The 21514-nt window shown below is 35.8% G+C and overlaps 1 protein-coding gene across 5 annotated transcripts in view; it reads left to right on the top strand.

Annotated features, from left to right (window-relative positions):
- The window catches only part of Tenm1 (teneurin transmembrane protein 1), an 820708-nt gene that overhangs the window by 312867 nt on the left and 486327 nt on the right, over window positions 1-21514 (top strand). For all 5 annotated transcript variants that reach the window (XM_052738708.1, XM_052738728.1, XM_052738717.1 and 2 more), the window contains 2 exons: window positions 9971-10231; window positions 11823-11879. In XM_052738708.1, coding sequence (XP_052594668.1) covers window positions 9971-10231; window positions 11823-11879 — 318 coding nt within the window. The remainder of the gene's footprint in view (window positions 1-9970; window positions 10232-11822; window positions 11880-21514) is intronic.

Here is a 21514-nt window from a genome sequence, read left to right as displayed (position 1 = left end):
GGCTATTCTTCTCAGGGAATGAGATTTTCTAAGAAATTCCAATTTCTTGTGTCCATTGGTTTAGTACTCTGGTAGATTAGATAAAGTGTCTCTTTAAAATATAGTCACTTATACTAGGCCAGTTGCACCATTGCCAAATTATTTAAACAAGTGTTTGAACAAATTTAAGAGCATACTCTCTGTCAGCTTTTGCTGTCTGTAAGTTGAAGTATAGAGATAATTTAATGTAAAACTTCCTGATAAATGTCCAGATAGTTATTTACTCAACTTTTGTCCACGTAGAGGGATAAAAAGCAGATCAGAAGCACTCAAAAGGATACTTTCTCAACTGTCTGTCGTGATGATCTCTACATTGCATATCTTACAAACTGATGAGTGAGAAAAACAAAAGAAGTTTCTATTAACAAAAGCTTAAATGTCTTTTACTAATATATTTTAAATGATTCCAGTAAATCCCTCCATTCCTATACTCTAGAGTGTATTTCTGAAGAATTTTCCTAAGAAGTTATTTTGTAACTCATTATGACAAGTGGTATTCTTTTGAGAGACAATTTCCATCAGAGTATCCAGAAGGATTATTCTATGTTAGTCTTATATTGTTGTAAATAGTTTATTCCCCTGAATCCATAGATAGTAGCTGTCCTTTCCTTCTTGCCAAATTTGCAGAACATCAGTTATTGAAGATTCATAGACGATTTAATGAAACAACAATTACCAAATTGAGTTAGTAAGCATTTTTGTTAAACAAAACCATTTTATATGTGGCACAGTAATACTCACGATTTTAACCCTTTTAAGAGTACTTTCATATTTACATTTGATTTTAAAATTTTGGTATGTAATAATTCTTTGGCTAGAATTTGTCTGAGATGTGAAGTTATCTCAATTTATTTAATTCTGCATAGATCACACAACAGTTTATAATTAACTTTTTTCTATTTATTATACATATATTTAAGTATACTCATCAAGAGGTCTTGACATACTTGTCTTGATATTTATATTCATAGCAAAATAATTCTTATAGGTAAGCAAATTAAAATGTCCATAAGCCTATATAGTTCCCATTTGTATGTATGTAGTATTGATACCTCAACCCCTGGCCATAAAGCCCTGTTCTGGTTCCAAAAGCTCACACTGACTAAGAGAAAATGACAAGATATATAAAGAGAAAATTTAAATTATTTATTTACAGTTTGGCTAAAACTAGGGAGATAAATTCTTAATCTGTGTTTACTTTGCCTGTAACAGTGTTATAGTTTATAGAAAAGATGAAATAAAGCCAGGAAGTATGCATACGTAGATTTCTCTATGCACCCTAGTTATGAGGGTTGGGAGATAATCTTTCTTCTAAATGATATGTCACATTTTCTGACATCTGGAATCTTGTAGGCAACCCCTTTTCAGACTCAATCTTGCATTTATTGAAACAATTCTAATAACTAGGGCCCGTATTACAGTATAGTACCTAAAATCTGTTTTTTGATGACCCAGCAGCATACAGCTTTTAATATTGAGAGATATCAAAAACTTTAGAAGATACTATACTGTATAGGAGGCAACAGTCTAATTCAAGAGACAATATTTATGATATAAATAATGAAAAAAATACAGTCACTAGGCTGTATCACTAGACTGGAGGAAATTTAGAGAAAACTTTCTAAGGATGCTGAGACAGATTGTATCAGATTAGTTAAAGATCAAAGAGAAGTATCTTAGATGTTTGGCACGATATGCTCAGTGCCACAGAGGCAAACGTAAGTAGAATGTCTTTGAAAGGTGTTAATAAGTACAATAAATTGGAATGCAGTTTATTCAGTAGCTCTTTATGAGCATTCACTCAGGTTCTATCTTGACCTCTTACTCACTCATCACAAAACAAATGCTATCAGAGAGCCGTGGAATGTTTCAGAATTCCTATTGTTTGCCTTTGTGAGTATATGTGTGAAGCACTCACCAGTATCTTTAATGGTGTCAGTCCTCTCCATGGAATTGTACAGTAGATCAATGTAGTTTCAAATTTCAGACACACACAAACACAACGCGCTGAGCAAACAGCTTCACGTGCTTAGTGAGCATAATGGAAATACACAACAATACCTGGAAGACCACACTGGGCAATAAGGATGCAGGTCCCCAAGTGTTATGAATAGCCAGAAAATTGGACCAACACAGGTAAGAAATGAGAAATTTTTAGGGCCATTGAACACCACGTACTTGCAGTGTTCAGTAGCCCTGAAAATTTCTCATTTAAGCCAGGAAGTCCCTGTCTTGTTCAAAATGTTGAAATAAAGCCAGCATGTGCAAGTTCTCACTGATCAAATTTCTGCTGTTGTCCAGGACATCCCACTATCTTTTATGGTCCCTGATTTTCTTTCCAGGTTCTTGTCACAAAGACTGGACAGCAGGCATTCCTCCTTTTCACTCTCTCAGTAACTGTTACATTAGCTTCTACGCAAGTTCTCTTACCTTATGTGAATACAGTCAAAAGGAACAGATCTCTAAGGTGAAAATTAGTTGAGGAAATAGCATTTGCTTACTCCCACATGAAATGTCTTTCCTTTCTTTAGATTGATGGCTGTTTTGGTCTATCTCTAAGTGAGATCACAGTTTGTGTAGACTTCCTCCAGGTTCCTATCTCATCACTCTTTTTTGACTTTGTACAGTTATTTGTTGGGCTTCCCTGATAAGGGCTATTATTTTACAGATTAGTGTTGCACTGTACTTCTGAGAGAATTCTTCTTGGCATCACACTGGTTTTTTAACTATGTCCCGGGATGTTTCCAGGTAGGCAGTAGCAGTTTATTACAGATAATCAATGCTTATACTTTCGGGTTTAAACCCTGCAGGGATTTGTTGTGTTTTTTTCAGTATAACAAACAGATGGAGAAACCTTGAAAGTGAAATAAGGCATCATCAGCACTTGGAAATGCACAAAGAAGATCAAGCTTCAGGAAGCATGGTTATTTTATTTATGTTCTCTGATAAGCACAAGCCCCAATCCTACACATTAGGAGCACTCCCCTTCTCAGTCCTATGCCTCAGAAAAGGCTGATGAGCCCCCAGCCTGAAACTAAAGGTCAGGTTTGGATGGCACGCCTTTATTACTTTGTTATCACTAGGGCCTTTAAAAAGACTCTCTGTGGGACTTTGCAAAGGACATGACATAGTCTTGCAAACTCACTCTGCTCACTGCCTCATGCAGCAGCAAACAATTGATAAAGGTTTTTCATAAAGAGAAAAGGAAATTAAACTTTGGACCTATCCTTTAAGAAAAACCAATGAAGGCTGCTTGTTTTTGTTTTCTTGACTTGAAATTGCATGGGTTTTCAGTGAAACTGTGGTGGAGTACCCTCAGATGAACTGATTTGTTTGAAAATGTGACATCATTTTCTTTTGAAAGCCTCCAAACTGAGAAACAGAAAATGGTATTCAGTAGTGAAAATTATTTGTCTCATATCAAGATTGCTAATTACATTCTTTGTATTTCTTACTAGAGACTGTAATAAACCATTGCATATTCCCTAGAACCAGTAATGGATTATTAAGTGGTCAATAATATTTTTCCATTGTGTGAATTCATTATTACAGAGTCCTATTTGTAATAGCCTGTTTGTAAAGTGGTAATTATATGTTTACTGAGTAAGCATTTACACAGTTGCTTTTTACATTTAATATTTTAAATATTCTGTATATTAATAAATGTGTAATTCATCCAGGCTGCATCAATACTTTAATGCACTGAGTTTTCTAATGATACAACAAGAACTTATTTACCTTCTATGTGTACTTATTTATAACAAAACTTTTTTTATTTAATTGTTGGCCATTCACATTTTGTCCTGAGAGTCTCAGGTTATAATTACAGAAGCTTAGAACAAGTTGCCCTTTAGATTTTTATTTTGAGGTATTGCTATACATTTTACAACTGAAGAATCTGAATTCTCTCAAGTGACTTATTTTAAAAACTGTACAAGTAATTAATAACTTTCATTTCTACATATCATGAGTTGTCATGACACAGAAATTAAAAACAATAATTTCATCATCATCTATTATTTTGGAAATAGTCTATATTCTTTACATATTAAATGCCCAAAATTTCAAGTCAGAGCTAAAATAACAATACTCCTTAACCTCAAAATATTCCTCTGAATAATGATGCCTTGAAGATTCTTGGAATGACAATGGGTAGAATTTTAAGGATAATCAATTTTCAATCTTTTCAAAAGCTTAGAAATAGTACTTCTATAAAAACGGTGATGTAGATAATATTACTTTCCTGTTTAGTTTTGATAAATGACTTTTCCACACATGCCACCTAAAAATCAACATCAGCATTCAGACAGAAAATTCAGTACCTCATTTTATGCAGCACCTCAGTATTCACGTAATTAATCTCTTTCATCAATACAGGTAGTCTAGGGTGATTTAATGTGTCAGAATGTTCCAAGCTATTCTCACGATCCCCTACTGTTGGATGCTCATGTAGCTGTGCAAGGCTCAGTAGTAATCAGTTTCATCCTACTTTCTATCTAAATGTGATTTTCATTTGTTCGTGTCCCTATGAAAGTATCAAGCCCTGGAGGATCAATAAAATATCATGCACCCACTAACCTTGACCCTTTCTTGGTTTAAATATAAGTAAAAGAATATTTCTGTTCATGTTCCTTGTACTTTCTTCAACTGGGGTGAAAGGAGCAGAATCTGCCTCCAGATCTGAGACTCTTGGCTCCAATTGTGAAGATGGACTGACTTCAAACCCCTTCAGTGTCTTCAGAACTTTTGATGTACAATCTCATCAGAAAAAAGTGTGTGTGTGTGTGTGTGTGTGTGTGTGTGTGTGTGTGTGTGCACACGCGTGCACACGCGTGCATGGTAGAAGTATAATAAATCCCCTTTGCCAAAAGTACCCTTTGGTATTTGTGAAATTGTTATCACAATAATGATAATAGATATCTGTCCTGGTTAATTTTTAATTATCAGCTTGAAACAACTAAGAGTCATCTCAGAAGAGGGAATCTCAATTAAAGGATTGCCCAGATCAGATTGCCCTATGGTCCTGCCTATAGGGAATTATTGTTGATTAATATGGGAGGGCCCAACTCGCTGCAGGAGACACCATCCCTAGTCTGTGTAACGAAGCTATCTAAACACAATCCTGATAATCAGTGAGCCAGCAAGCTGCATCCTCTGCCACAGTTTCTGTATCCAGGTTCCTTCTTTAAATTCTTGCCCTGCCTTCCTGCAATGATGGATTGTGATTGGAAGTGTAATTTAAAATAATTCCTTTCCTTTTGAAGTTGTTTTGGGTCACAGTATCTGAATCATTCACTGTACATTCATTAACATTTTTAAGATATTTAATAAGTGGAAACACAGGATATAGATGTATTATCCATTGTCTTTTAATTGATGTGCTTATTTGGATTGTTAATCCTGTTGTTGTACATCAACAATTGCATCCTTTATTAGGAGTGACTAATATTTCAGTGTGTAGATATATTTTTGTTGGCTTATTCACTTACTTCTTTAAATATGGTTGCGTCATCTCTACTTTTTACCTATTATAAATAAAGCGCCAACAGACAAATATATACAAAATGTTTATGTGAGCCAAAGTTTTAATTTCTCTATGATTAGTGTACAGGAGCACAACTGCTCTCCTGGTAAGTACAAATCTAACCTTATAGGGAACTGCTAGACTATTTTCCAAAGTGGTGTACCAGTTTATTTCTGCCATCAGTGTGTGAGACTTGCAATTACTCTCCACCCTTATTAGCACCTGATAAGTGTGGTTATTTGAATAAGAATTGCCCCCATAGGCTCATATATTTGAATGTTTAGTCATGAAAGAGTGGAAGTGTTGGAAGGGATTAGAAAAATTAACACATGTGACATTGTTGGAGTAGGCGTGTCACTGTTGGTGGGCTTTGAAGTTTCATAAGCACAGGCTAGGTCCATGGTTCTCTCCCCCCCTCCCCAGCACTCTCTGCTTGTGGATCAGGATGTATCTGTCAGCTACTTCAACACCATGCCTGCATGCCACCATACTCCCTGCCATAAAAATAATGGACTAAACCTCTGAAGCAGAAAGCAAGGCCCCCAATTAAATGCTTTCTTTCATAAGAGTGCCTTTGTCAAATTGCCTCTTCACAGCAATAGAACAGTGACTAAGACAGTAAGGGATTTCTGGGTTTTGTTTGTTTGTATTCTATCCTAGACCATATGTAGTTGTATTACATTGTAGTTTTAGTTTGTATTTTTCTGAGAAATGTGTTAAACATTTTATTCATTTATTAGTCACTCCTATATTGTGAAATGTCTCCTATTATCCATTTTAAAAGTTGCACTTTCACTTTTCTAATCTCTCCCCTTATGTAATCTCTTGAAATATGGTAAAACACGTTTTTTTCCTTAGAATAAAAATCAGAAACATATCCATGACACTGCAGATACACTTACATGAACATATCTGTCCTATTTTATTCTTAGGATGTAGTTCCCCATGTTACCAGTCTCGCCATTTAAACCTTAGGTGTTCTAAGAGTGTGCATTTATTTCTCATGTGGATAGCTTTTTGGTAAGAACAGGTCTATAATAAACCCAGTTGAACTTTATCTCCTCTAGGGAATAGGTAGCATTTTAGGTAACAAAGTTATATGTGTAAGGCTAAAAACAACCACTAAGGGTACATTGAAGTGCTTGCTAAATAATGCATCCTATGGGAATTTAAAGCAGAATTCAGATTTTTGTATATTTAAGAAAATATTTTGCAATGATAACTCTGACTTCAAGAAATGGAAAATAAAGCAATTTGATGAACATCACTTATAGTGATAAATAAAATATTTCTCTCTTTCTCTGAGATTTCACACTCACTCTAGCTTTCTCTCCTTTACCACTTCATAAAAAGAACAAGTCATAGCTTGCAAAGATCTTTCTGACTATAGTTTGTTGAAGAAAGAATAGATTTGTCTAACTTACTTAATTAGAATATTTGTGATTTAGTCTTTGTTTTCAAATGATATATAATTCCAATAGAAAACAAATTTGTTATCCTGTGCAATTTTTGATAATATTAAATGAAATTTACTTTGAAGGGAACAAATCAATGCTCAAATTTCCTTTTGAGTCACAAAATAAATCTCTTTAACAAAAATGGAGTCTGTCTACATCTGTCAGGGCTCCCTTAAAAAAACATCTTATCCCAGTGTTTCATTAATCTAGAATGGCAAGTGATTGTCTATTTGTATTTACTCATTTTTTTCACCAAATGTCATGACTCAGATGCTCATATTAAAAACTGTTGGAAAGTCACATCTCTTATGCCATCACCTGAGTGAAACTAAATATAAGTCACTGTTTAGGGAAGTGAGTTTTCTAATTAGTTCTCTGAACCTATGAAAAATAAACAGAGGCACTTCACAGCCATTCAGAGCCAATATTTTCTTTCTTTGTCCTCAGAATTCAAGCTGGCATGACAAAATCTGTGGTAATGCCATGATAAGTTTGGAACTCCACTGCTCTCCTTTCCCATTGACTTCAGAGAACTCTCTAGGACCAAAGTTTACAAACTACGTTTCCTGTAATGACTATAGGCCTCACCTTAAAGTTCTTTTAAATGCAAATTATGTAGTTCAACTGCATACCTGCTGTATTAGACATTAAACCGGAGGGTAGGGGGAAAGTAAGGGTAAGGTACAACAATCTGTTTTAACAAGCCTTCCCGTGATTCCAAGGAAAGCAAATTCGAGAACCGGTGTTCTAGAGGATGGAAAGGAGTTGTGTTTAAAAGATTATGTACATTTTCTGACGTGTTCATTAGCAATATTGTAGTGTTCAATAAAGAGTCATGGTGAAATTAGCATGAATATTCCACATTTCCTAAGATTTACATTGAGCAAAATGGACTTTGCTTTCTAACCTTATGGCAGAAAAAGTATGACTTAGTAAGGCTTTATGTTTGATAAGTGAAACCATACCTATCTTTAAAACATCATTTCTTGGAACTTGACACAAATTCTAGTAGAAAAGTCACGTATTTTTGAAAGAAACTAATCCATGAATTCACAAAGTAGCATTCTGAGCAGTGACTTCCAACCCTTAAAGGGTTAATTGTTATTGAATTTCCTAATACTTTATAGTAGATTTATTAGTCTGCAACATCTGTTTCACAAAGCACAGTACTAGGAGCATAACAGCTATTAAACAGGTATTATGCACTGGCTTCTAAAACCCTTATTTACTAATTTTTCACATCCCATAAATAGTTACTATAACAAATAAAATTGCATTCTAAATTTTCTCTAGTACATGGTCTAAGATCAAACATTTTCTGTATTCAGAGAATTGAATTCATGTTAGAGTTTGCATTTTATTGATATTCGCTATGGATTAGACTCAGTCAGTTAAGCCTTTTCCAGGCCAATTGACATACCCTGTGTCCGATGTCAGTCTGAGAAAATCTTATATAGTGTACTACATCCCCGGATTACCTTATCTAAGTATTACATGGACATTTCAGATGATATGTCTTGGCATGTGGTCATTTTTCATTAACTTATTAGGGATTGTTAAAGCATCTTCCCCTCCCTTTTGACACCTTGCTGTAATTGAATATAAATTCACTATAAAACAGAATGCCAGATATTCATGCAGTAGGTTGATGGGGCTTCACTGGCGTCTAGCAGAAATGATGCTCCCGTTGGATATTGTAGCAATAAATAAATAAATAATAGATAGATAGATAGATGATAGATAGATAGATAGATAGATAGATAGATAGATAGATAGATAGATAGATAGATAGATAGATAAAATACAGAAATAGAAGCTTTTGCTGTTTGGTGTAGGCTAATGGAAAAATACCATCAGCATACTGGATTTTCCTTTCTCACATATTAAATGACATGGTTACTGATTCTAATCATGTTAAATTCTAAAATTTGGAAGGAAAGGGAAATAATTCAAACCATGAAGCATTGCCATGTTGCAATATTGCAATATCTATTTTGTATGTTGTGGTTGTTTTTTGTTTGTTTAAAGAGCAAAGAAATAATTATCCCCCCACCTACCCAACCAGCCTCTTCCAGAACTGCAGCCATCCATCTTCCTAAGTCTGTCCTCTTTGAATTATCCAAAAGGCTTAACTTTTTTCCTTCTTAAGATCTCTGTTCTGTTTTCCCTAACACTTTGGGCGTCCTTACCCTTTCTCTAAAGGCCCCTCCGTACCTTGTGATGGTCCTTGCGGGATTAAGTCAAGGGTATTTTTTTCCCCTCTTTTCCTCTCTCCTCCTCCAGGCAGCTGTTTGGTATTACAGACTGCCTACCCTGGGATTTTTCTTTGAAGCTCAAATACAGTCATCCTCCAGCTTTAAAACAAAACAAAAGAATTGGCAAAAAGTACACCTTAAACTCATTTGGAGAGAGCAGAAAACAATATTACTTGCTCATAATTTTAGAGTTTAACATATTTGCATAATCTAGTTGAATGTAATGTTTTTTCTCCGTTTTTTATTACTTACTAGGATATATATAATATATGGCATACTGAGAAAAGCAAATAATTTTGCTATTTTAAGCATAGGTGTGCTGCATAGATCACACATATTCATTCTATAAGAGAAATTGCTTTAGAGGGCATCTCTCTATACTTTATACTTATTGTACTCACTTATTTCATTATATTTTGTGCAACCAAAATATTGTAGCTATAAGCTATTTTGAGGATGCCTTTTTTTTAACCAGAACCTTGTAAGAATCAAAGGGAGCATAATTTTAAGTATGAAAAGTGCAAAATAAGCACAGAATTCTAGCTACCATAAATAAAAGGCCAGAATTCTAACTTTGCAAAAACTCATTGCTAGCAATGGAGCAGGGGAAACATGAGGACAGAAAAGTGAAAGTTAGTGGTTTTGTTCATACTTACATACTCTCTCTTTTTTGTCTGAACTTTGTTGCTTTCCAGAGATAGAATTCTGTGAAACACCTCCTACTTTGTGCTCTGGCTACCAGACAGACATGCACAGTGTTTCCCGGCATGGATACCAGCTAGAGATGGGGTCTGATGTGGACACAGAGACAGAAGGTGCTGCCTCACCCGACCATGCGCTGAGAATGTGGATAAGAGGCATGAAGTCAGAACACAGTTCCTGTCTGTCCAGCAGGGCCAACTCTGCATTGTCCTTGACTGACACTGACCATGAACGGAAGTCTGATGGGGAAAATGGTAAGAAAGCTACATCTGCAATTTAGATGAAATTTGGGGATAATGGCTTTCCCCTTTGCTTTGTTATCACTTCCTATATCTGCCCATCTTACATTTGGCATGCAGAATACAAATACACATTAGCAGGTTCCCAAGAACAAGGAGTATACTTAAGTATCTAGCAAATAGACACATTTATTTATAATGACACAAAATAGTCTTCGTTTCTGAGGAACCCCCTAGAGAAATTATCTCATGTAGTCAGCAATACTGTGAATGTCTTATTCATTACTCACCTTTTATTTTCATTTTTATTTTCCAGTGCTACCCCAGTGGGATTTATTATAGGAAGTATTCATTTCGTGTGTTTTGGCTTTATATCAGTGTATGAACAAGGAGATGAACAATTACATAACATGCATATTCTCTGTAGGGACCCTCTATTTTGATCCAAATTAACTTGCTGAGTGTATAAACAGATTCACATTAACCACATTAGAATGAAATTATTTCACAAACACAATTATTTTAAAGACACCAGTCATTTGCCAGACAATAACTACTAACAGCAATATCATTATGTTGTAATTATATATGGTATCCTTATACATTTTAGAAAATGAAATGTTTTCGCTTTTTAAGTTTTGAGGAAGTGTTTAACTTATTTAATGTATGTTCTTCTGCCTCTATCAAAAAAGTAATTTCATAATAAGCACATTAAATGATTATTAATCAAATTAGTCTACCCATCATTTTCTTTGCCAAATTTTTATATAAGTTCCCTTTTATCCACATTCATGCCAGCATAATAAGTGAAATAAACCATTTTAGAATGACGAATTCTGTATGTTTTCTCTCATCTGAGGTTCCTAGATTTTATACAACCACATAAAATCATTTATATATTTTAAATAAAAACAAATAATTTTTTCTAGGAGAACAAAGGGACAGGGAGAGCTGAGAAAAGAGGATAGTAGAAAAATATACTCAATATTCAATATACACCTGTAAGAACAGAATTTTAATGAAAACAAATAGTAACACAGAAAATATAATTTTCTATGCTTCAGTCAAATCCTCAGAACTGTTTGAAACCTCATTGTGGGAGACAAGTTCCTCTTCTGGCTGATGCCCTTTCCTTCTTCCAACATGAAATTCCTTGGGAAATTCTTTGGGATCCATTGCTTCAGTAGTCTGGTAGTCAGGCTGAAAGAAACAACTGTCTCTTTTCAATATCTTCATCTCTGCCAGGCTGGTTATAGCCCCTCACATAAACAATTGCATTAAGTTCACTCACTTGAAACATACACGGAGAACGAAGCTACCCCCTAGACTGTAACTTTCCATCTCTACTTGATCCTCAAAGGGAGGTTTCTTTAAGGGATGAGGAAAATTGTAGAATTAAGTAGGATTGATGTTTCCATTGATGTTTATGAAAACAATAAGCACTATTGAGTACTAACCTTTAATGGAGGAATCTTATGATACATACATAAATTATTTTTCATTAATGTTATGTTTAAAAAACACTTAATGCAATGTTCATGTTGAAATTTGAGGAATCTCAGACAACTTGGACAAAGATTAATTAGTAAAATGTTTAATATTACAGGTTTTAAATTCTCTCCTGTTTGTTGTGACATGGAGGCTCCAGCTGGTTCCACTCAAGGCAAGTGTTTCGAAATATTTGACTACAAGTTATTTTTACCTCAACCAATCATGACACTTACCTAGTCCACAAAATGAACATTGATCAACTAACAAGTAACACACAAGGCTAAACAAAATCAAATTATCAGAGATTAGCCTAGTGACCACGTACTGGCTTGTTTTTCTATTTTAATTGTATGTATTATGCTTATGAAGAGAAGCTGAAAGGGAGGTGGGGATAAGGACAGGACATGCTTTCAGGGAAAATACTCATTTGTCTTGGGGTTCTGCCCTAATTAGAATAGTTACCTTTTGTTCTTGTTATTGTTTTGTTATTTTGTTTTGAATTTAGAATGGCTTTAACTTTAACATGGTATAAATCTGATGCTGTCATAACTTTCCAGTTGGCCTTGGTCCTTTTCTCAAGATGCTACTATATTGGACTTACAATCACATTTTTTTCATGTCATCAATTACAAATAACTCATAAAAAGACAAAGAAAAAAAGGAAAGCTAAAGACAGGCCATCATTTAATGGGGATTTTTATTTTTGCAATACTTCAAGAAGGGGGCACTGATGATTGTTTCCTTTTTCCTTATTGTACCCATTGCCTTTGCTCCTTTGCAAAATGATACGAAAACAACATTTATAAATGATTTGCATGACTCAGGTTGAACCTTGTGGTAGGGCCTCGCATCAAACGAATTTTTAAAAATTGTGAGGTGGTTGAAATATAAAGATATAGAATAGTAATGATAACATATACAATATTAAAATTTACTATTATTGTTGGAACAACATTTCTAAATCCCCAAACATACCATCATATGCTTATCTCATTTCAGTCTCAGACCTATTATCCATATTTCATTATTTCTTTTATTATATTATAATTATTATGTAATTACATCATTTCCTCCTGCCTCTTTTGTAAGAAGAAGGGTTAAACAACAATTTGTAAGCCCATTTTATAGTAGAATATTCTCTACTCCTGTCCTCTCTCTTAGACCATGTTTTTATATGATGTGAACTGAACAGCTCTGCTTAGAGTTCTGTATATTTTACTCTGACTCCTACTATTTCTAACAAGGAGTTTTTTGAGACCCCAATTATAACCTATAGAAAGTTTTTTGAGACCCCATTTATAACCTATAGTAAGTTTTTTGAGATCTCATTTATAACCTATAGTAAGATTCCACTAGTGTAGAAACTGTAAGCTTCAACTGATAATAACCAGGGCTGGCTTGTATTTAATATTTTCTTAGAGAAAACTTGGAAGTGTAAATGCTTTTCTTTTCCCAAACGCATGTTAATTTAAAGGAAAAAAATTTCAACTCATTTAACTTAGTGTTTGCATGCAAATGGAGCTATTTATTTCCCACTGATATCATCCATTCATGAAAGCATGCCTAGCAGGATATCTATCTCATTAACTCATTAACTTGAATTTATATATTCTATATTTGAAACATAAAATGCTTAAAATATTTTTGATTTATAGGTTTCAGCAGCTCAGATTCCATGCCATCCTATCTCTGTGGTTCAATTAGTCTCAGTGATATTTTATTTTCTTTCTGCCTTCCTATACTTCCTGTTTTTTTCAAGTATTAATGACAATTTGGAAACAATATTATGAAACACTTCAGGATGATTTAAGCCTCACTACTGTTAATGAGAGATACAAGCTTAGATAGGGGAAATTATCAATTTGAGTGAGCTATCCAACCACAAAGATTGAAATCAAAGATGCTTACAATTCTGTCCATCACATGTATACTGTATAACTTAGTGGTACTTAGTGGTTCTACTTGCATTTCTGGACTTTTGCCTAAACAGATTGATTTCTTTCATTTCATCAATAGACCAAGTCTTTCAAAAATATGTTTTACCATTTTACCAACCCTGTTTTGTTGCTTTAAGTTTAATTTAAATCTTTAACTTATTATAACTTCTAAAGAATTATACTAAAACTCAACCTCACTATTGGAATATTTAAACGAGGAAGGGAAAATAACAAGTAACAAAAATGGATATGTTTTTCTAGGGTTTTACAGAACTACCAGAATATTATTATATTATTGAGTCCTGTCCACTTGTCCTAAGACAATCCTTTAACATCTATCAATGCTTAATTTTCTATTAAGAAAAATGAATATTCATTATTTAGCTTAACCCTGGGACCTGAGTAACAGTTTTATATCAAACTTCTTTCATTATAAACTTCTCACACTCCCATTTCAACTATTTGTCATAGACTAAGGCCAGAATCCTAGATTTTCACACCTCACAAAAGTTGTTATCAAGCACTAGACTACTTAGAAAAGGGGCCTGCTTTATTCACTGTTAGAGGCCCAATAATGAGCCACAGCATCTAGAGCATAATTACAGAGTAGATAAATAAGAATTATTTCATGTTCTGAGGCTGGGAAGTTTAAAGTAAGAGATAATATATTTTTCATGAATTATCTATTATCTTGTGATTCTCTTTGAGAATGGAAATACTACATTGAATCAGGCCTATGGTTATCTAACAAGCAACTTTGCTCCTGACAAATGATCACCTCATCATTTCTTAGAACTACATGACAATACTACTTTGTATTAGTCAATGTTCTCTAAGAACAGGGCTTATATAATGGGTATTCATATATTAAACAGGGGATTTATTAGGGTGGTGAAGAGGCTGCTATCTCGTTAGGCCAAAAATGATTGTTTCATGACTGAAAGACCAAGAATCTGGTAATTGTTGAGTCCTTGAGACTGCATGTTTCGGCAGTCTCAACCTGGTGCTGGAGTCCTGGAGGACTCTTAGAGAGCTGCTGGTCAATAGAATAGATGAACTTACCAGCGAGAGTGAGGGCAAGCTGACCAAAATCAAAAGCTTCCTTTCTATGTCATTTTATGTGCCCTGCCACTAGAAGACATGACTCATATTTAAGATTTATCTTCCCAACTCAAATGACCCAAGCAAGAAAGTCCCTCACAAGTGTGCCCAGCTGTTTGGGTTATAGTTGATTCTGGATGTTATCAAGTTGAAAACTATGATTAAACATCTAAGTCTACCCCTTGCCAACTTGAATACAAGCACATCTTAAATCATGCTTGATTTCCAAATGGAAATAAAAACCCAGCCATAGTTATCATTTCTGCAATTGGTCACATGGTATTAGCTGGTATTTATAACTACTTTCTTCTACTACCCATTCTGTATTTCTCCCACTCACAGCACCTACCTCAGCTAGTCTTAGTTATTTTCCAGGAGGAGTGAACCTGTACTTTTATTGCTGAAGGTCGTCTGTGCCCTTGTCATCTTGCCTGAATCAAATGGTTATAGTTTCACATTATCATTAACCACAGGATGTGGTAGCAACAAGAGATGCGCTAATGGGTCTCCTACACCCCAAGCATTATCTTTCTTATCTGTATTATGAAGAAGTGAATCAATTTCCCCCTAGAAGTCTGAACCAATCACCCGGTTTTAATACTGTTATTCCTATTTCAGCCAGTTGACTTATGGGCATCAGAAGTCCAAAGGGGCCAGTTAGAAATCTGACCTCCTAGCTCAATGGAATGTTGTTTGTCTACTGGCAGGAGCACTGTCCCATTTGGAACCAACACTTTCTATGCCAGCAGAACTTAAAGTTATAGGAACAGGAAGCAAAAATTTTCCTACTGGGTCACTAGGGGTGATAGTGAGTAGAACCATTCCCACTTACACCACTTCATGCCATAGATTCTTGCTATGGGAGAAACATTACCATATATTCAGGTTAATGCTACCTAATTGTAATTATGTCTTCAAATGCCATTCTACATTTCTGTGAAGTCAACTGTTTCAGAATGGTGGACAACATAATATAACAGTGACTTCCTTGTGAGTAAACCAGTTACTCACTTCTCTGCCTATGAATTGAGTTTCTTTGTCAGGGGCAATTCTGTGCAGAATGCCATAAGAGTGGATAAGGCACTCTGTGGGTCATGTATGTTAGGTTTGTCAGAAGCATCACGTGTAAGAAAGGCAAATCTATAAAAAATAAGTATAAATTCCAGTAAATTCAACACACTGTCATTTCCACATAGGAAGTGGGCCAATGTAGTCAACCTGCCACCTGGAAGCTGGCTGGTCACCCCTGTGAATGGTATCATATAAGAAGGTCAGTGTTAGTCTCTGGTCTCTGTTGCTGGTAGATCTGGCACTCAGCAGAAGCTGTAGCCAGTTCACCTTGGTGAGTGGAAAGTCCATTTGTTGAGCCCATGCACAACCTCTATTTCTGCCACTCTGTTCATGAATTTATTGACAATAACAGGGAATGCTGTTAAAAGATGCTGACTCTCCACAGAATAGGTCATCCTATCCTGTTGTTTATTGACCTCTACTAAAGTCACCTTTTAATGAACACTTACATAGGATGCAAGTCTCTTCACATACTTTGAGCATTTGGAAAGATCTATTCAAAATACTTATTCCCCAATTTTTTTCTCACAAATTTTCCAATCATATTCTTTCCAAATCCCTGACCATCCAGCCAACCCATTGGCTACAGCACATGAATCAACAAACAACTGGTCATATGGCCATTTCTCCATCTAAGAAAGATGCACAACCATGTGTACTGCCCAAAGTTCTACCCACTATGAAGATTTCACTTCACTGGTATCTTTCAGCGTTGATTCAGAAAGGAGCTACGGTGACACAGCTGTACACTTCTGAGTAGTGTTTGTGCAGCATGCAGAAACAAAACCATCAGTAAAAAGGCCCTGATCATCTCTTCCTCAGTCAATTGCTAATAAGGCATACTACATGAGTCTATAGGTGCATGGTTGGAAGCAGAAATGATTTTAAAGAAGTAGAAACCATAGACATTAAGGCAAATTCATTCTGTAACTTGGTTGTATCCTCAGGACCTGCTCAGGCCCAACCACATGCATATTATTTCCATTTGATAATAGATTGCTGCTGTGCACATCCCAATTTATTGCTTGGAGGGATCAGACAATTTTCAGATTATTATAGGCAGCTCAAGTTGACTGACAATTTGGTGGCCCATTGTCAAATGTTCGTTTTCCACTAAGGCCCAATGCAGACCAAGAGTTGTCTCTTAAAATGAGAATAGTTGTCTGCAAATGATGATAGAGCTTTGCTCCAAAATTTCTAGGGTTTCCTTTGTGATTTTTATATATGGGAGTGCCAATGGCTCCAGGCAGCATCCTTATCTGCCACTAATACCTCAGGTACCATCAGGTCTTTTGGATTACATCATCCAAGTAGTAGAGCAGCCTACACAGCAATCTGAGCCTGCTGAAGGGTATTTTCCCATTCCAGTCCCCATTCAAAGCTAGCAGTTTTCTGTAGCTGGAATGTTTCTCAGTCCTGCCCAGCCCCATGGTACTGCAGATGCTTATAAAATAGTTAATCAGAGGTTTATATTAATTATAAACTGTATGGCCTATAGCTTCAGCTTCTTGCTAGCTAGCTCTTTAATCTTAAATTAACCCATTCCTATTAATCTATATATGTTGCCACATGGCTGTGGTGTTACCAGTCTGCTGGCATCTTGTTGTTCCTTTGGCAGCAGCCTGGCACCTCTTTTCCTCTCTGTCTCTTTCCTGTCTCTCTGCTTGGATTTCCTGCCTGCCTCTTAGCTGCCTTGCCATAGGCCAAAGCAGCTTATTAACCAGTGGGAACAGCATATATTCATAGCATACAGAAAGACATTCCACAGCAGCTTTCCAAGTTACTTGATGTATGCGATGAGATAATATACTCTAGTAAGGAATGTGCTGCCTCTACAGTCCAAACAAGGCTTCTTGGTGGTGGGAAGGTTCAGGAACAACAAATTATACTTTACTTTAGAAGGAGTATCTGTGCCCCACACCAGTGGACTCCTAGATATTTCACTGAGGCAGAAGGCCCTTGAATTTTGTTTGGATTTATTTCCCATCCTCAGATTCCCATATGTGTTACCAACAAATTCAAAGTGTTTTCTATCTCCTGCTTACTTGGTCTAATCAGAATAATGTTATCAGCATTCTGGATCAGTGTGATATTTTGCAGAAGAGACAGATGATCAAGATCCTTTCAAACTAAGTTATGACACAGAGATGGAGCGTTAATATACCCTTGAGGTAAACTTGTAAACGGATACTGCTGGCCTTGCCAGCTGAAAGCAAATTGCTTCTTGTGATCCTTATGGACAGGTATCAAGAAAAAGGCATTTGCTAGAGCAGTAGCTGTATACCATGTACCAGGAGATGTGTTAATCTGCTCAAGTAAGGATATCACATCTGGTACATCAGCTGCAATTGGTGTCACTACTTGATTAATTTTGCAATAGTCAACTGCCATTCTCCATGATCCATCTGTCTTCTGTGCAATCAAAATAGGAGTGTTAAAAGTAGATGTGGTACAAACCACCACCTCTGCATCTCTCAAGTCCTTGATGGTGGCAGTAGTTTCTGTAATTCTTCGTGGGATGTGATATTGTCTTTGGTTCATTATTTTCCCCAATAGAGGCAACTCCAGTGACTTCCATTGGCTTTTCCAATCATAATAGCCCTCACAAAACCAATATGGGAATTCTGCCAACTTCTATGTACATATACCCCAATTATGCATTCAGATAGTAGGGAAATAATCACAGGATGAGTTTGGGGACCCACTAGAGCTACTATGAATAAGAATTCACCCAAAACTTTTTTAGTCATCTGACCTCCATAGGCCCCTACTTTAACAGAAGGTCCACATTTGCACATGCTCCCAGAATCAGTATTCTATAGACCCTTGAAATTCTGATTATTTCCTTCCCCGAGTATACAGTTTCCCTGGTAAAAGGACACGTGCCACTCTGTGGAAGTATTGGAGGAAGCTAACAGTTAAAGTCGTAAGTATTTTATCAAGGCCCTTCCTTAGGTAACCCTGACCATCTTTTCATTCAAATAGTTCATGGTTTGCAAATATGTTCAATCTAGAAATTGTTTTAGGGCCAAGATTCCCTCTCGCCACTGTCTAATATAGCCTTTCTTGGATTTGTTCAATAATTTTCCTGCTTATACAGAACAAGTAAAACATAGTAGGCTTCTTAATTATTACATAGTTAAAAGATAAACACAATCCATTAGTCAGTGCCAAAATTCCATGTAAGACTTGCCACCCTAAAATATCACTTTGCCTATGCTGCCTATTATGTGTCAGGCTACTATTAATATTCTGTGCTTCATCTGTGCTTCCCATTGCCATAACAATGCTTATCTTTGTCTTTGGTGATTCAGTGTTGCCACTTGGCTCCTTCTACTCCAGGGTCCAATCATAACTCATTAAATTTAATTCATCCAATTGAGCCATAGTATCTAGAACCCTAAGGTCTGGCACAAGAAAGGTACAACCATAGAGTTCTTCAAATGCACTGTTACCTTTCCCATAATTTTGAATGTTATAATATTAGTGAATGGTACTTCTGGAGGATCAGTTTTTGCACAGTGTATCCACTCTAGCCTTGCGGGTTCTGTGAACTTTTAAATCCTTTTGTCAACACAGCAAAGAGATACCAAACATTTTTATCTTCTTTTCAATAGACCATCTTATGACAAATTTTGGCTATGCAAGCTTCTGTACTAAACCTAGAATCTCCACTCAGTGGGCCCATATCAGAAAACTCAGTCTGACCCAGTTTTATATTCCTTCTACCATTATTGCATGCCCTTAAAATCCACTCCCACATATATTCCTCAGACTTCTGCTTGAATGAATTAGCAAACTCATTAAGTTCTTTAGTGGTGTATTGCACATCCTCATGGACTATACTTCTTATCTCTCTAAAAGCAGGTTTAGTTTCGAGTCTGGTTATAGTTCTAAAAGCACTATAGGTGGACACAGAGTAACATCACTATTGTTTTATCTGACATCTCCTTCAGGCAAGATCACTACTAGTCTAGCAGACAATGAAGGATTAATTCCTCAGGCAAAGGTGGAGAGGTCAACACTGCCATAGACGGGAGTGGAGAAACAGCCTCTGCTAAGGGTGAAAAGACTATTTCCTCAGGTGAGCTAAATCCTTCAGAATCTGAGGGTTCAAAGGCCTCAGCCTCAGTGGAAGCCTCATACACATTTCCATCACCAGTTACAGGATTCTTACCAATACAACCAGTGTATTTATTTAATCACTTACATCTTCTGAGGCTGGGATTTGACTTTTCACTAAAATACAAATAATCTTATACAGAGAGCATGGGTTTGATTTCCCATAACACGTAATCTATGGCTACTGAGGAGAATATTCTCTTCCATGGCACACTTACAAACTCTTAGACTCTTTGTATGCATCTGGAGCCAGACACTTAATTGTATATCTGAGTTCATTCTTTCCTTTTGTCACTGTATCCTGAGGTATAAGTTGGTTTGTTTTATCCATTGTTTTTTATTTTTAAGGAGTTCATTCTTATCCTTCACTAATTTATCCAGAGATACTAGAAGTAACCAGGCAGAATCATTATTTTACTTATTTTTCCACAAATTGTCAAAAGTTTTATGTATAGAGTCACTAAATTCCCTGTTCCTTACAATAGGTAAATCAGGACAATCAAATGAATCTATCCTAATAAGTTCTTTAAATAGTTCATACCATAGATATTTAATGCTCTCCATACTACTAAAAGAGGCCTCAGTAATTGTAGGTAAAAAAATTAGAAAGCCAGCTCCAGATATTTAAAAAAGAGGTAGGTGGATCTCTATAAATTACAGGCCAGCCTGGTTTAACAAGGTGAGTTCCAGGCCAGGTAAGACTACATAGTAAATCCTTGTCTCAAAATTTAAAAAAAAAAAACTCAACCAAACACAACAGCAACAAAAATCCTTATAATTTTTTCCTCTAGAACCCATCCTGGTATCACAATCTATATTAGTCAGGGTTCCATAAAGGTACAGACATGATAGAATGAATATCTATATATTAAAAGGTGATTTATTAGAATTGTGTACAGACTGTGGCCTGTCTAGTCCAATAGTTGCTGTCTCTCAACTGAAAGACCAAGCCTGGTTGTCTCAGCTGTCCCAATCTGGTGCCAGAGTACCAGAGGATTCTTAGAGAGCTTGGGGTCTTCAGTCTACATTGGAATCCCAAAAAAGTAGGTTCTAACACCAGTGAAGGAACCCCTCAGCAACAGAATAGATGAACTTGGCAGTGAGAGTGAAGGCAAGCAGGCAAAAAGCAAAAGCTTCCTTCCTCCATATCTTTTTATGTGGGCTGCCACCAGAAAGTATGACCCAAATTTAGAGTGGGTCTTAATATCTTTAATGGCCCAGTAAAGGAAGTTTCTCACAGGTGTGCTCAGCTGCTTGAGTTAGCCATCACACTACTTAACTCAAAGATTAGAATAGTTCTCAGTAGATAATTCTAACTAAATACTGAGTTGAAGAGAGGAACCTTGATCAGCAACTAATTTGGAATAATCAGTTTCAAAAATGTGGTTTTTCTATGTGTCCTTAATGAAAAAAAAATGGACTATGTGAAAATAAAACTGTTTGTTAAAAGACCAAATAGAAAGAAATAGGAAGAAACTGCATTTGCTAATTTTAATAAAGTATGAATTATAAGAAATTTTATTTATCTATAGGTATTATGATAATGATAACTCAATTAAAAAAATGTTCGAATGAG

Source organism: Peromyscus californicus, unplaced genomic scaffold (assembly GCF_007827085.1).
Source record: "Peromyscus californicus insignis strain IS unplaced genomic scaffold, ASM782708v3 Scaffold_10__1_contigs__length_136768540, whole genome shotgun sequence".
NCBI classification, from domain to species: Eukaryota; Metazoa; Chordata; class Mammalia; order Rodentia; family Cricetidae; genus Peromyscus; species Peromyscus californicus.
This window is presented reverse-complemented; position numbering and strand designations above follow the sequence as displayed.